The sequence below is a fragment of the Cajanus cajan genome, chromosome 9 (assembly GCF_000230855.2).
Source record: "Cajanus cajan strain Asha chromosome 9, NIPB_CcT2T_4, whole genome shotgun sequence".
NCBI lineage: Eukaryota > Viridiplantae > Streptophyta > Magnoliopsida > Fabales > Fabaceae > Cajanus > Cajanus cajan.
This window is the reverse complement of record NC_138525.1, coordinates 8,834,470-8,848,236: the sequence shown is the minus strand read 5'-3', so window position 1 is coordinate 8,848,236 and position 13,767 is coordinate 8,834,470. Positions and strand designations below refer to the sequence as shown.

The 13,767-nt window shown below is 36.3% G+C and overlaps 1 protein-coding gene across 1 annotated transcript; it reads left to right on the top strand.

Annotated features, from left to right (window-relative positions):
- Positions 1-1,580: 1,580 nt before the first annotated feature.
- On the top strand, positions 1,581-1,964 carry LOC145951919 (uncharacterized). The gene has a single exon (XM_083064108.1). The coding sequence runs from the start codon at positions 1,581-1,583 to the stop codon at positions 1,962-1,964; it is 384 nt and encodes a 127-aa protein (XP_082920234.1).
- Positions 1,965-13,767: the final 11,803 nt, after the last annotated feature.

Genomic DNA, 13,767 nt, shown 5'->3' with positions numbered 1-13,767 from the left:
CATAACTTGGGCTGTGGTGATCCAAATGGAGCACACTTGGTGGTCCTGGAAAGCTGAGACAAAGACCTAAAACTTTGCAGAAGGTGCCGTTGGCAACTTCGATCATATAGAAGGCCAAAGTCGGTGATCAATAATCGGTGCGGAAAAGAATATGGAATCCAACTCATCCCACCAACAACACCAAATCATCCCACCACCTACACAACTCATCCCATTTCGTTTTGTCTACACTTTTTCCCATTATTTTACAGTTTTTATGTGTTGTATGAAGGCTATAAATAGGCCTTCATTTCTCTATTGCAAGATGTCCCAAACACCTTCAAATAAGTTACTCTTGGGTGTTCTTCTACCTCCCTTTCTTCTTCTTCTTCTCAATTTCTTCTTAGTCTTTCTTGTTATTTAATGTTATAATGTCTTTTAATTTTATGGATAGCTAAGTTTCTAATTCAGCTTGTGGTAATAAGTTCTAATGGATTTTGAGGTTTGAAGAAAATTTTGTGTATCCTCAACTCTTAATAATTGAATTTATCTTTATCTTTCTATCTTGTTTATGCTTATATAATTGAATTTGAATTGATCACTTAAATTCATTACATAAGACGTTCTCATTAACTCCTTGAACTAAGACCTATGTGATGCTTACTTACATTGGACTTAAGAAGGAATGCAAGACCAAGAATTATGTGATGCTTGTTTACATTAATTTTGAGAAAGACAAAGGAATATTCATGGACTTAATTGATTGACTCATTAATTGTTTGCCGATTCAAGGACTTAGAGTTTAACTAGGGATTAAATGTGAATGAATAATTCTAACCTTGTTAACTCGAATCATGTTTGCTTAAACATTTGAAGAATCTCCTAAATTAATTGACGCTTGATTGGTTAACTTTGGGACAAGTAAGAATTGATTAATTAAGTTCTCCAATGGATGGCTTGTTGGATTCTTGGACTTAGAGACCAAATAGGGATTAAAATTGGACGCTTGATCCTAACCTAATGGACTCAAATAATGTTCGCTTGAACTTTGGAAAGAATCTATTTAAGTTTTGTTGGTGCTTAACTAATTGAACTTAAATGCAAGAATTTAATTATTATTTGAGATTGAGATTTTGAACCAAGGATAAATCCAAAGAACGAAAATCCACAAGTTGAAGTTTTTATCATCTAAGTTTATCATTCAACTTCTTGTTCTAAAAATTATATCAAACTCCAAACCCCCCCCCCCCTTTTTTTCCAAAAACTGCTAATATAATAAAAAGAATTTCCTTTGATCCTCGAGAGACGACTTTGGGGCACTACTGTGCTACAAGTTTAAACTCATTTTACATTTGTGTTTGATAGAGGCTTCGACAACCTCTCGTCAAATTGGCGCCGTTGCCGGGGATTAAAGGTGTCATTTTGTTATATTAGATATCTTTCATTTTATTTTATTTTCATTTTCTCTTTGTATTTTTGTATAGTGTATGACAAGATCTTCTACTAGTCCTTTACTTGATTTGGATCCTGAAATTGAAAGAACACTAAGGATAACTAGAAGAAGACTTTTTAGAAATACTTCTAATAATCAAAACAATAACATGGCTGATAATAGGACACTAAAACAATTGGCTGCACCTGATGTTTCAAATCCACCTTTATGCATTCAATTTTCTGCTGATGAGGATGACTGTGAACTAAAATCAAGTTTAGTTCATTTGTTACCCAAATTTCATGGACTTTCAGGTGAAGATCCCCACAAGCACTTGAAAGAGTTTCATGTTGTATGTTCAACCATGAAACCCACTGGTAGCAATGAAGAAAGCATAAAGTTGAAAGCATTCCAGTTTTCACTAGTTGATGCAGCCAAGGAGTGGTTGTATTATCTCCCTCCTAAAAGAGTCACATGGGATGAAATGAAGAGATTGTTTCTAGAAAAATACTTTCCTGCTTCTAGAACTGCAGCCATAAGAAAGAGCATATGAGGCATCAAGCAAATGAATGATGAAACACTACATGACTATTGGGAGAGATTCAAGAGGCTATGTGCAAGTTGTCCACAACATCAAATCAGTGAGCAACTTCTAATTCAATACTTTTATGAAGGTCTCCTACCAATGGATAGAAGCATGATCGATGCTGCTAGTGGTGGTGCTCTAATGGATAAAACTCCTGCTGCTGCCAAAGACTTGATTGCAAATATGGCAGCCAACACACAACAATTTGGTGCAACAAGAGGAACTAGTTCAAGGTCAGTAAATGAGGTACAATTATCTAGTACTGAACATCAAAGACTAGAGAATAGATTAGATGAATTGACCTCTTTGGTGCGAGGATTGGCCATGATGAAACAAGCGCCTGCTAAACTCTGTGGCATTTGTGCTTGTCCCTCTCATCCAACTGATGCATGCCCTCAGCTACAAGAAGATAATCCTGAAGAAGTAGCTGCTGTAAATAACTTCCCAAATTCCTCACAACCAAGAAATGACCAAGCCAGAAATAACTTCAATCCCAGATACAATGATCATCCTGGTTTCAGATGGAGCAACAACAACACATCACAACAACAACCATTTCCAAATAGGCAACCTTTCCAACAAGCTCCAAGGCAGTCAATGCAACAACCACAACAACAACAAAATAACCCTTCCTTGGAGGACCTTGTAAAACAAATGGCTATGCAAAACTTGCAATTCCAACAAAGAACTGATGCTAGCATTCAAAACTTGGAAAAGCAAGTAGGACAAATGGCATCTTCCATAAGCCAACTTCAAGCACAAGGATCAAGTAAGTTGCCTTCTCAAACTATTCCTAATCCTACAGGAAATGTTAGTGCCATCACACTTAGATCTGGAAAGACTGTGGAAGTTAAAAATGATGTGAAACCTGCCACTGCATCTGAGAAATCTGAAAACAAGGAGAAGCAATCTTTCCAGTCAAAGGATGAAGAGCCAAGCATTCCACTACCCTTTCCACAAAGAGTTTTACAAACTAGGAAAGCTGAATCTGAAAAAGATAAAGAATTGCTTGAGACTTTCAGAAAGGTAGAAGTAAACATTCCTCTGCTAGATGCAATCAAACAAATCCCTAGATATGCCAAATTCTTGAAGGAAATGTGCACCCATAAAAGAAGGCTGAAAGGGAATGAAAAAATAAGTCTGGGAGAGAATGTTTCTGCTATCATTCAACCAATGCCTCAGAAATGCAAGGATCCAGGTACGTTCACTATCCCTTGTACAATAGGTAATTGCATATTTGAAAATGCCATGTTAGACTTAGGTGCATCTATCAATGTCATGCCTATGTCTATCTTTAAATCTTTGGGGCTTGGTCCTTTAATTCCAACTGGTGTGGTGATTCAACTTGCAAATAGAAGTAGTACTTACCCTTCAGGATTAATTGAAGATGTCTTAGTTAGAGTAGGAGAACTAATTTTTCCTGCTGACTTTTATATCCTAGAGATGGAGGGTGAAACTACAACTAAGGTACCAATCATTTTAGGTAGACCTTTTCTTAAAACTGCAAAAACAAAAATAGATGTGCATGCTGGAACTCTTTCCTTAGAGTTTGGTGATAATATAGTCAAGTTCAACATTCTAGATGCCATGAAACACCCTAGGGAAGAACACTCTGTATTTCACATTGATTTGTTGGATGACTTGGTTGATTGTTATGCACATGACCATTTATGCATTGAATTTCCTAACATACATGATCTTGATGATACCATAAATTGTCATTCATGCATAAACAATAAATCAGAATGTGCTGCTTGTACTGAAATAGAAGAATTTTTAAGCACTAACAATTTTGCTGAGGAATATAAAAAAGAAAAATATGCAGAAATTTTAGCTGCAGAATTGATAACAACAAACAGAATGTTGCCCTCCATTGTGCAACCACCAGCATTAGAGCTAAAACCGCTTCCTGATCATTTGAAGTATGCTTACCTTGAAGAAGGTTGTAAACTTCCGGTCATTGTTGCAAAAGACTTAGATGCTGAACAAGAAAGGATGTTGTTACAAGTTTTGAAGGACAACAAAAAGGCAATAGGGTGGACACTTGCAGATCTCCCTGGAATCAGTCCTTCTACCTGTATGCATCGGATTCTCCTTGAAGAAGATGCTAAACCAGTAAGGCAACCTCAAAGGAGACTTAATCCTCAAATTTTGGAAGTAGTAAAGAAAGAGATATCTAAGTTGCTCCAAGCAGGTATCATATATCCTATCTCTGATAGCAAATGGGTAAGTCCTGTTCAAGTTGTTCCAAAAAAATCTGGAGTGACTGTAGTAGCAAACAAAGACAATGAACTAATTCCAACGAGAGTGCAAAATAGTTGGAGAGTTTGCATTGACTATAGAAAATTGAACCAAGCCACAAGAAAAGATCACTTTCCGTTGCCATTCATTGATCAAATGCTTGAACGATTGGCTGGGAAATCCCATTACTGCTTCTTGGATGGATACTCAGGATACTTCCAAATCCACATAGCACCTGACGACCAACATAAGACCACATTCACTTGTCCTTTTGGAACTTTTGCATACAGAAGGATGTCATTCGGCCTATGCAATGCTCCTGGTACTTTTCAGAGATGTATGGTAAGTATTTTCTCTGAATTTCTAGAAGATTGTATGGAAGTTTTTATGGATGATTTCACTGTCTATGGGTCTTGTTTTAAAACATGTCTAGATAATTTATCCAAGGTGCTACACAAATGCATTGACTCTAATCTTGTCTTGAATTTTGAAAAATGTCATTTCATGGTAAAACAAGGCATAGTTCTAGGTCATGTCATTTCTGAAAGAGGTATTGAGGTAGATCCTGCTAAAGTAGAAGTTATTTCTAGTTTATCTTACCCCGCATGCGTGCGGGAAGTGCGTTCCTTTCTTGGTCATGCAGGATTTTATAGGCGCTTTATCAAAGACTTCAGCAAGATAGCATTGCCACTGTCTCGCTTGCTACAAAAGGATGTTGAATTCAATTTTGACCAAAAATGCAAGGAGGCATTCCATACACTGAAGAAAGCTTTGACAAGCACGCCTATAATACAACCACCATACTGGACACTCCCTTTTGAACTGATGTGTGATGCATCCAACTATGCTCTAGGAGCAGTTTTGGCCCAAAGAATGGGCAAGGCACCTCATGTCATATATTATGCTTCTAGAACTTTGGATGCTGCACAAGCCAATTACACTACCACAGAAAAGGAACTTTTGGCTATTGTTTTTGCATTAGACAAATTTCGATCTTATTTGCTAGGTTCCAAGGTGATAGTGTTCTCTGATCATGCTGCTTTGAAGTTCCTACTAAAAAAACCAGATGCAAAACCTAGGTTACTACGGTGGATGCTTTTACTCCAAGAATTTGATTTGGAAAAAAGAGATAAAAGTGGAGCTGAAAACTTGGTTGCTGATCACTTGAGCAGAATTGAACAACCACTTGATCCGATACCCATACATGATACTTTTCCTGATGAGCAATTGTTGAAAGTTCAGACAATCATTCCATGGTTCGCCGATTTGGTAAACTTTCTTGTTGCTAATGTTCTGCCTAAAAAAGCATCTAAATCTTACATTGCTAAATTAAAGAGTGATGCAAAATATTTTGTATGGGATGATCCTTATCTTTGGAAATATGGTAGTGACCAAATAATTAGGAGATGCATACCTGATCATGAAATTCACTCTATTCTTAGCTTTTGTCATAATCATGCATGTGGTGGTCATTTTGGTCCCCAACGAACAGCTAGGAAAATTTTGGAATCAGGATTTTATTGGCCTACTATTTTCCATGATGCATATCAATTTTGTAAAACTTGTGAACAATGTCAAAGGACTGGTAATATAACTCGAAGGAATGAGATGCCCCAACAACCTATGTTATTTTGTGAAATTTTTGATGTTTGGGGTATAGACTTCATGGGTCCATTTCCCACATCCTTTGGTTTTGTTTACATTTTACTTGCTGTTGATTATGTATCCAAGTGGGTGGAAGCTAAAGCCACTCGAACTGATGATTCAAAAGTTGTTGTGGATTTTGTTAGGTCTAACATTTTCTGCAGATTTGGCATTCCAAGAGCCATCATCAGTGATCAAGGGACGCATTTTTGCAACCGCAATTTGGAAAGCCTCTTGAGAAAATATGGTGTTGTACTTAAAACTGCTACACCGTATCATCCTCAATCAAATGGACAAGCTGAGGTGTCAAATCGAGAGATAAAACAAATTTTGGAGAAAACAGTCCAACCAAACAGAAAGGATTGGAGCAAGAGACTTGAAGATGCTCTGTGGGCTTATAGAACTGCATACAAAACACCAATTGGGATGTCACCTTTTCGATTGGTCTTTGGTAAAGCATGTCACCTTCCAGTGGAAATTGAGCATAAGTCATATTGGGCAGTAAAACAATGCAACTTAGCTTATGACAAAGCTGGCATGGAAAGAAAGTTGCAATTACAAGAACTTGAAGAGATTCGCTTAGAGGCTTATGAGAACTCAAAAATGTACAAAGAGAAGACCAAAATTATCCATGACAAAATGATATCAAGAAAGGAATTCTCTGTTGGACAAAAAGTTCTTCTTTACAATTCTCGCCTCAAGCTCATGCCCGGAAAGCTTCGTTCCAGATGGATAGGACCTTTTGTAGTTACTGATGTGTTCCCTCATGGAGCAGTAGAGATCAAGAGTGAATTATCACAAAATAAATTTAAGGTCAATGGCCACAGACTAAAAATTTTTCATACAAGTGAAGGATACCAAGAGCAAACTGTTGAGGAACTCAGCTTGCATGATCCATTCCAACCTCCATAAAATGAGGGAGTTTCTTTATCCTCTCCTTTTATTTCACTTGTCATAATTTACATTGCATAACATTGAGGACAATGTGAGATTTAAGTGTGGGGGGGATTATTCGTTATATGTTTTTGTTATTTTGGGTTTTATGTTTGGTTGTTATGTAAAGTTTTGCATGTTTCTCTTTGATTTCTGGGTTTTTAGGCACTTGCTTCACTCTAAGATATGAGTTACTTGATGTTACATGGATTGAAATCCCTGTCTTTCTATGCTTGTAAAGTTGATTATGAGGTTTGAGAGGTTGAATTGAAGGTGACAGATATACCCTGTGTGAGGAATTAAGCCATTCTCTATTCTTTCTTGTGTGATATGCCTCTTGATTACTTGCACAGTTGCCTTGTCTTGACTCTATTTGATACTTCTTGATTCACATGCATGTATGGATATGATTAAGGCATTTTTGTTCCTATAAGCCTCTAGCCAAATAAGCCTACCTTGAATTAACTCCTTTGATAACCCCTGCTAAGCCTATTTACCCTTCTTTGTTTGAAGCTCATTACAAGCCTTAAGTGAAAAACCAAGATCACCTTAACCTTAGGGAATTTTGGAGCTTTGGAATAGTTTTGGGAATAAATTCTTGAATAAGTAAGGGATGTATCATTGGTTATTAAATTTTGGCTAGTTAATTCTTCCTGTTGTATATGTCTTAGTGTTTCATAATGTGTGAAAAAAAAAAAAAACAAAAAACAAAAAAAAAACAAAAAAAAAAAATTTGTTTTAGGAAAAGGAAAATAATTGGTGTTGGAGGTGTATTAGCAATTTTTGGGTTTGCTCTTATGCTTATTTCATACTTATTCCCCATTGCTCCTATAGTTCCTCTGGTTTATAGCTACTTATCCTAAATTTTATCCCACCTTGTCCTTATTACAACCCTGAAAAGACCTTATGATCCTTTTGTGCATGTTTATTGGGCATTGATTTTAGAGGCTTGCCAAATCTATCTGTTGCTTGTTTTTCATGAGTGCTTTGAGAGTATACAGTTGCCTGGACATTTGAGAGATACAGTAATATAGTGCATCTTGTGAGGTTCTATTGCTTTTGATTCACCTCTTGAGCTGATTAATTATCTTGCCATGCCTTGAAATGCTTGGATAATTTCCATAAGTGTCTAGTTTCTCTGACTCTTTTTGTGTTGGATATTGTCTACTCCTTTTCTTTTCCCAGGATTCATTGAGGATTGCGTAAATCTGTTTGTTTTCTTGTGTGTATTGATGTCTATATTTCTTTCTATCTTTGGAATTGTTCTCTACTTTGCTTTCATGATTTTGCCCAGGAGTGCAAAAAGCTAAGTGTGGGGGTATTTGATAAATCATGATTTGATATGTATCTTTTCCTTTAATTTAGCTATTTTACATTCCATCCATGGCTAATTATAGGATTTAGATAAATATGTGTGTTGTTGGGCCTAATTGGATAGTTGGGAATTATTATTCTAAATTTTGCTGTTTTTGGGCTGATGAACATGTCTCGGTTTTCAGGCCATAACTTGGGCTGTGGTGATCCAAATGGAGCAAACTTGGTGGCCCTGGAAAGCTGAGACAAAGACCTAAAACTTTGCAGAAGGCGCCGTTGGCAACTTCGATCATCTAGAAGGCCAACGTCGGTGATCAATAATCGGTGCGGAAAAGAATATGGAATCCAACTCATCCCACCAACAACACCAAATCATCCCACCACCTACACAACTCATCCCATTTCGTTTTGTCTACACTTTTTCCCATTATTTTACAGTTTTTATGTGTTGTATGAAGGCTATAAATAGGTCTTCATTTCTCCATTGCAAGATGTCCCAAACACCTTCAAATAAGTTACTCTTGGGTGTTCTTCTACCTCCCTTTCTTCTTCTTCTTCTCAATTTCTTCTAAGTCTTTCTTGTTATTTAATGTTATAATGTCTTTTAATTTTATGGATAGCTAAGTTTCTAATTCAGCTTGTGGTAATAAGTTCTAATGGATTTTGAGGTTTGAAGAAAATTTTGTGTATCCTCAACTCTTAATAATTGAATTTATCTTTATCTTTCTATCTTGTTTATGCTTATATAATTGAATTTGAATTGATCACTTAAATTCATTACATAAGACGTTCTCATTAACTCCTTGAACTAAGACCTATGTGATGCTTACTTACATTGGACTTAAGAAGGAATGCAAGACCAAGAATTATGTGACGCTTGTTTACATTAATTTTGAGAAAGACAAAGGAATATTCATGGACTTAATTGATTGACTCATTAATTGTTTGCCGATTCAAGGACTTAGAGTTTAACTAGGGATTAAATGTGAATGAATAATTCTAACCTTGTTAACTCGAATCATGTTTGCTTAAACATTTGAAGAATCTCCTAAATTAATTGACGCTTGATTGGTTAACTTTGGGACAAGCAAGAATTGATTAATTAAGTTCTCCAATGGATGGCTTGTTGGATTCTTGGACTTAGAGACCAAATAGGGATTAAAATTGGACGCTTGATCCTAACCTAATGGACTCAAATAATGTTCGCTTGAACTTTGGAAAGAATCTATTTAAGTTTTGTTGGTGCTTAACTAATTGAACTTAAATGCAAGAATTTAATTATTATTTGAGATTGAGATTTTGAACCAAGGATAAATCCAAAGAACGAAAATCCACAAGTTGAAGTTTTTATCATCTAAGTTTATCATTCAACTTCTTGTTCTAAAAATTATATCAAACTCCAAACCCCCCCCCCCTTTTTTTCCAAAAACTGCTAATATAATAAAAAGAATTTCCTTTGATCCTCGAGAGACGACTTTGGGGCACTACTGTGCTACAAGTTTAAACTCATTTTACATTTGTGTTTGATAGAGGCTTCGACAACCTCTCATCATGATGCTAGCCAAGGCCATGGTAGGCTCATATCCAAACCTTTTTATCCTGACAGTAGTATTGGACCTCCGAGTCTAAGTGGCACACCTGAGCGATCGCCTATTGCTATCTATACCTGGTTCTCTTCGGAGTTCCTAACGTTGTTCTATACCTAACCTGGTGGAGATAGGTCAAACGCTGGATTCGGTAGGGTTTATGCCACCTAGACTGCTCAACCTCAGTTATTGGAGATCTCCGAGTTGAAATGCGTGATGACGCATAAGTTGTTGATGAGTTGATTTGTTTTTGATAAAAGTTGTATCTATGTTGTTATGTTGTTAAGTTGTGATTGTGTTGTATATTGTTCTTGTTCAGGATGATGATAGTGTTGTTATGTTGTAAGTTGCTTAATTGTATACAAGTTAATGATGATGCTAGTGTCGCTAGATTACCTGTGTTATAAGTTATTTTAAACATGTGTTGTTAAAGGTGTTGATACAGCGTTCATATGTGGAATCAAGTTGAAATGATGTTAAGCTATATAATATATGTGTTGTTTATCTTTTGTGTTGGATGTGAAGATGATTATGTAGTTGTGTTTCATATTTGATATTTATGAGTTGTTTATTGTCTCTAGCTTATCCTTGTGTGTTTCCATGTGGTTTGGACTGCGATGATCATACGTTGGTATGGGAGCAGGGTAGGGATAGGCTGGGGAGATAGCTACTAGAGGTCACAGGAGGTTCCTGGAGATGGATATTTTTTTTGTAGGCTACCTTATAGTAGCATATTTGTTGTATATAACTGGTTGTTGTTGGTTGCTTGATTAGCAACTTGTGTAGTAAATATTTTATTATACTATTTTAGTATATATTTTCCAGTACTGTGTTGTGTTGTTGCATAGTGTGACGGCCACGACAGATCGTTACAAATGCAAATCCTCTCTCCTAGTATGGTGTGCTTCAAGGACGAACCAACTGGAAGATGATGAGCTTGTAAAAACCTGAACACCAAAATGACTAAATGAGAGGGATTCAGAGATTTGTATAGGTATGAGACTATGAAATTGACCATGATTTAAAATAATTAATTTGTACTATCTATGATAACAAGATATATTTACTTTTCAATAATTCATGTAATGACCCACCATGGTCGTTACACTACAGAATAACACTACACACTACTGGAATATAATATTAAAATAGTATAATCAAACATTTACAGCACAAGTTGTTAATCAAGCAATCAACAACAACTAGCTATATACAACAAAATATGTTACTATAAGGTAGCCTACAAAAAAAAATCCAACTCTAGGCACCTCCTATAGCCTCTAGCAGCTATCTCCCAGTCTATCCCTACCTTGATCCCATACATCAGATGATCATCGTAGTCCAAACCACATGGAAACATGCAAGGGTAAGCTAGAGACAATAAAAAACTCATAATAGTTAAATATGCAACACAACAACTATATAATCATCTTCACATCCAACACAGAAGACAAACAACACATATACTATACATCTTAACATCATTTCAACTTGATTCAATATATCGACACTGATCAACACAGTATCAACACTTCAACACAACTATTATACAAACTATTGGAATAGTTACCATATTCATCATAACAACAACCAACACATGTATTACACACCTCTCAACAACACATGTTTAAAAGTAATTTATAACACAGGTAATCTAGCGACGCTAGCATTATCATTAACTTGTTCAACATACAACACTCAACACTTTAACAACACATATCTCAACAACACCTTCACAATAGATATACAATATGATCATCTAATAGTAACAATATTTTCAACACATCATACTTTACTCACACTGGCCACTTGTAATCGATATAGTTCGGCCTAGCCCCTATACCGTGGTCGCTTCATACACGTGTGCCTCGACCTTGCCCACACACGGGACCGACTAAGTCATAGAGGAGAACAACACATCATCCACCACTCCAAGGGACAACTTCCTAGGAGGGTTTTTCAACAAATTATCAAAACACCACAACTATCTCAATCCACACAATGAGATGAGCAACTTCAAAAACTTCTCCTCTAGTCCTAGTGATCAACAATTCATCATCACAACACAATCACATAGTTTTTAACACAATAATTCAACGACTATCAACTCATTCATATACATTATATACAACTTGAATGCAACATCAACTAATGCGTCGTCACGCATATACAACTAGGAGATCTTCAACAACTGAGGTTGAGCAGTCTAAGTGGCATAAATCCTACCGAATCCAACGTTTGATCTATGTCAACCAGGTCAAGTATAAGACATGATTAGGAACTCTGAAGAGAACCAGGTATAGACAAAAATAGGCAATTTCTCAAGTGCGTCTTTTAGACTCGGAGGTCCAGTACTATTGTTAGGGTAGAAGGATTTGGGTATGGGCCTACCACGGCCTTGGCTTGCATAACCAATCCACGTATGGAATTAGCCCACCCACTGCCCTCCAAGTACCACGCACCCTCTAATACCTAATTAAAGACTACATCTCTAACTATATACCTTACTCAAATTAGTCATTCAACCATGACATAGATCAACTACTTCCATATCGCCCACACAGTACTAAGGGATTCAACTTTAAAACAACTTTCAACTTATCACATTAGTACTATGTATCTCAACATAGGACATATATCTTTACCATATGTCCCCAACTTTACAACTTTACAACTATAGGCATCATAACAACTTTACAGCAATAACCATCTTTACAACAATAAGCAGTTATAGTCATCAAGTCTCAACTTCAACAACTTTAAGGCAACTTTCAACTTTACAACAATAGGCATCTTTATACTACTTAAATAAACAACTTGAGCAACTATAGTCAACACGAGATCAACTTTACAACTTCACAACTGTAGACACCTTTCATTCATCTTTATAACAATAGTCATCCGATAACTTTAAATCAACTCAATGCAACTTAACAACTTTAAACAACTTTACAACAATAAACCACATCAAATTATACATCTCAACTTATTAATAATTCAACAATAAACAACATGAAAACAACTTAGTTTCACCAAATATGCAACATATAGCAACTTTAACAACATATCACATAATACAACTCATACTACATGTTTACAACCCATCTATCATGCCAACTTACACACCCAAACAACATCAATCAACCTAAGCACCCAAAACAACTTTCAACTTAACCAAATCACTTATTGTGAAATGGAAACCTTCACATAAAACATCATATATGAAGGTATACTACTCCTATCAAGCTCATTCTTATCTGATATGAAGGATAAGAAGATTTCCTACAACTTTCATGAAGACACCAATTCCTAATTCCATCATTTACCTTGTTAAAAATTCTAAAAACTGCAACAGCTATAAACAATGTTGGCAACTTGACCCTTGTTCACTAAAACAACTATATCTGGAGTTCTAGACCTTCTTTTTGGGTGTTTCCAGCACCATTGGAAAGCTAACATCCAAGGCTACAACTTTCATGAAGACTTAAAGACCAAACATACTTACACCCGGCGCATTCAAATCACGCCCGACGCAAACTTAAATAGAGACTCACAAGAGTCTCCACACCCAGCGCGACCAGCTTCATGCCCGACATGATTTGATAATGGTGGCCTCAAATGAATGCACGCTCGATGCAAGAACTGGGCCTGGCACATTTTCAACCAGAAACCTCCAAAAACCTCAAAAATTCCTTCAAAACTTGAAAATCAACAACTTCAACCACATGCAATCCATGAAATGAAATGTATAGACTTCATACAACTCAAAAACAACTTCAGATTCAACATGCAACTTCTCAAGGCATCAAAATCATCAAAAACCCCATTTTTTCCAAAACTCCGAAAAAGTGAGATGTTGATCAATCCAACCACTGATTTGTCAACATTCATGCACCAAATGAGTTCTCAACTCATATACAACCAACAAATCTACAATCTAGCTTCCCTCACCTGAAAATTAGCTTCTCAACTCATTTAATGCACCTGACCGTTGAGGTTGTGTTGATGGCATATACGGCGCATGTTTCTGTTTTTTTACTGTTACCAAAGTA

Excerpts from the sequence above, each read along its gene's own strand:
- LOC145951919 (XM_083064108.1), top strand. The coding sequence starts at position 1,581 with ATGGCTGATAATAGGACACTAAAACAATTGGCTGCACCTGATGTTTCA.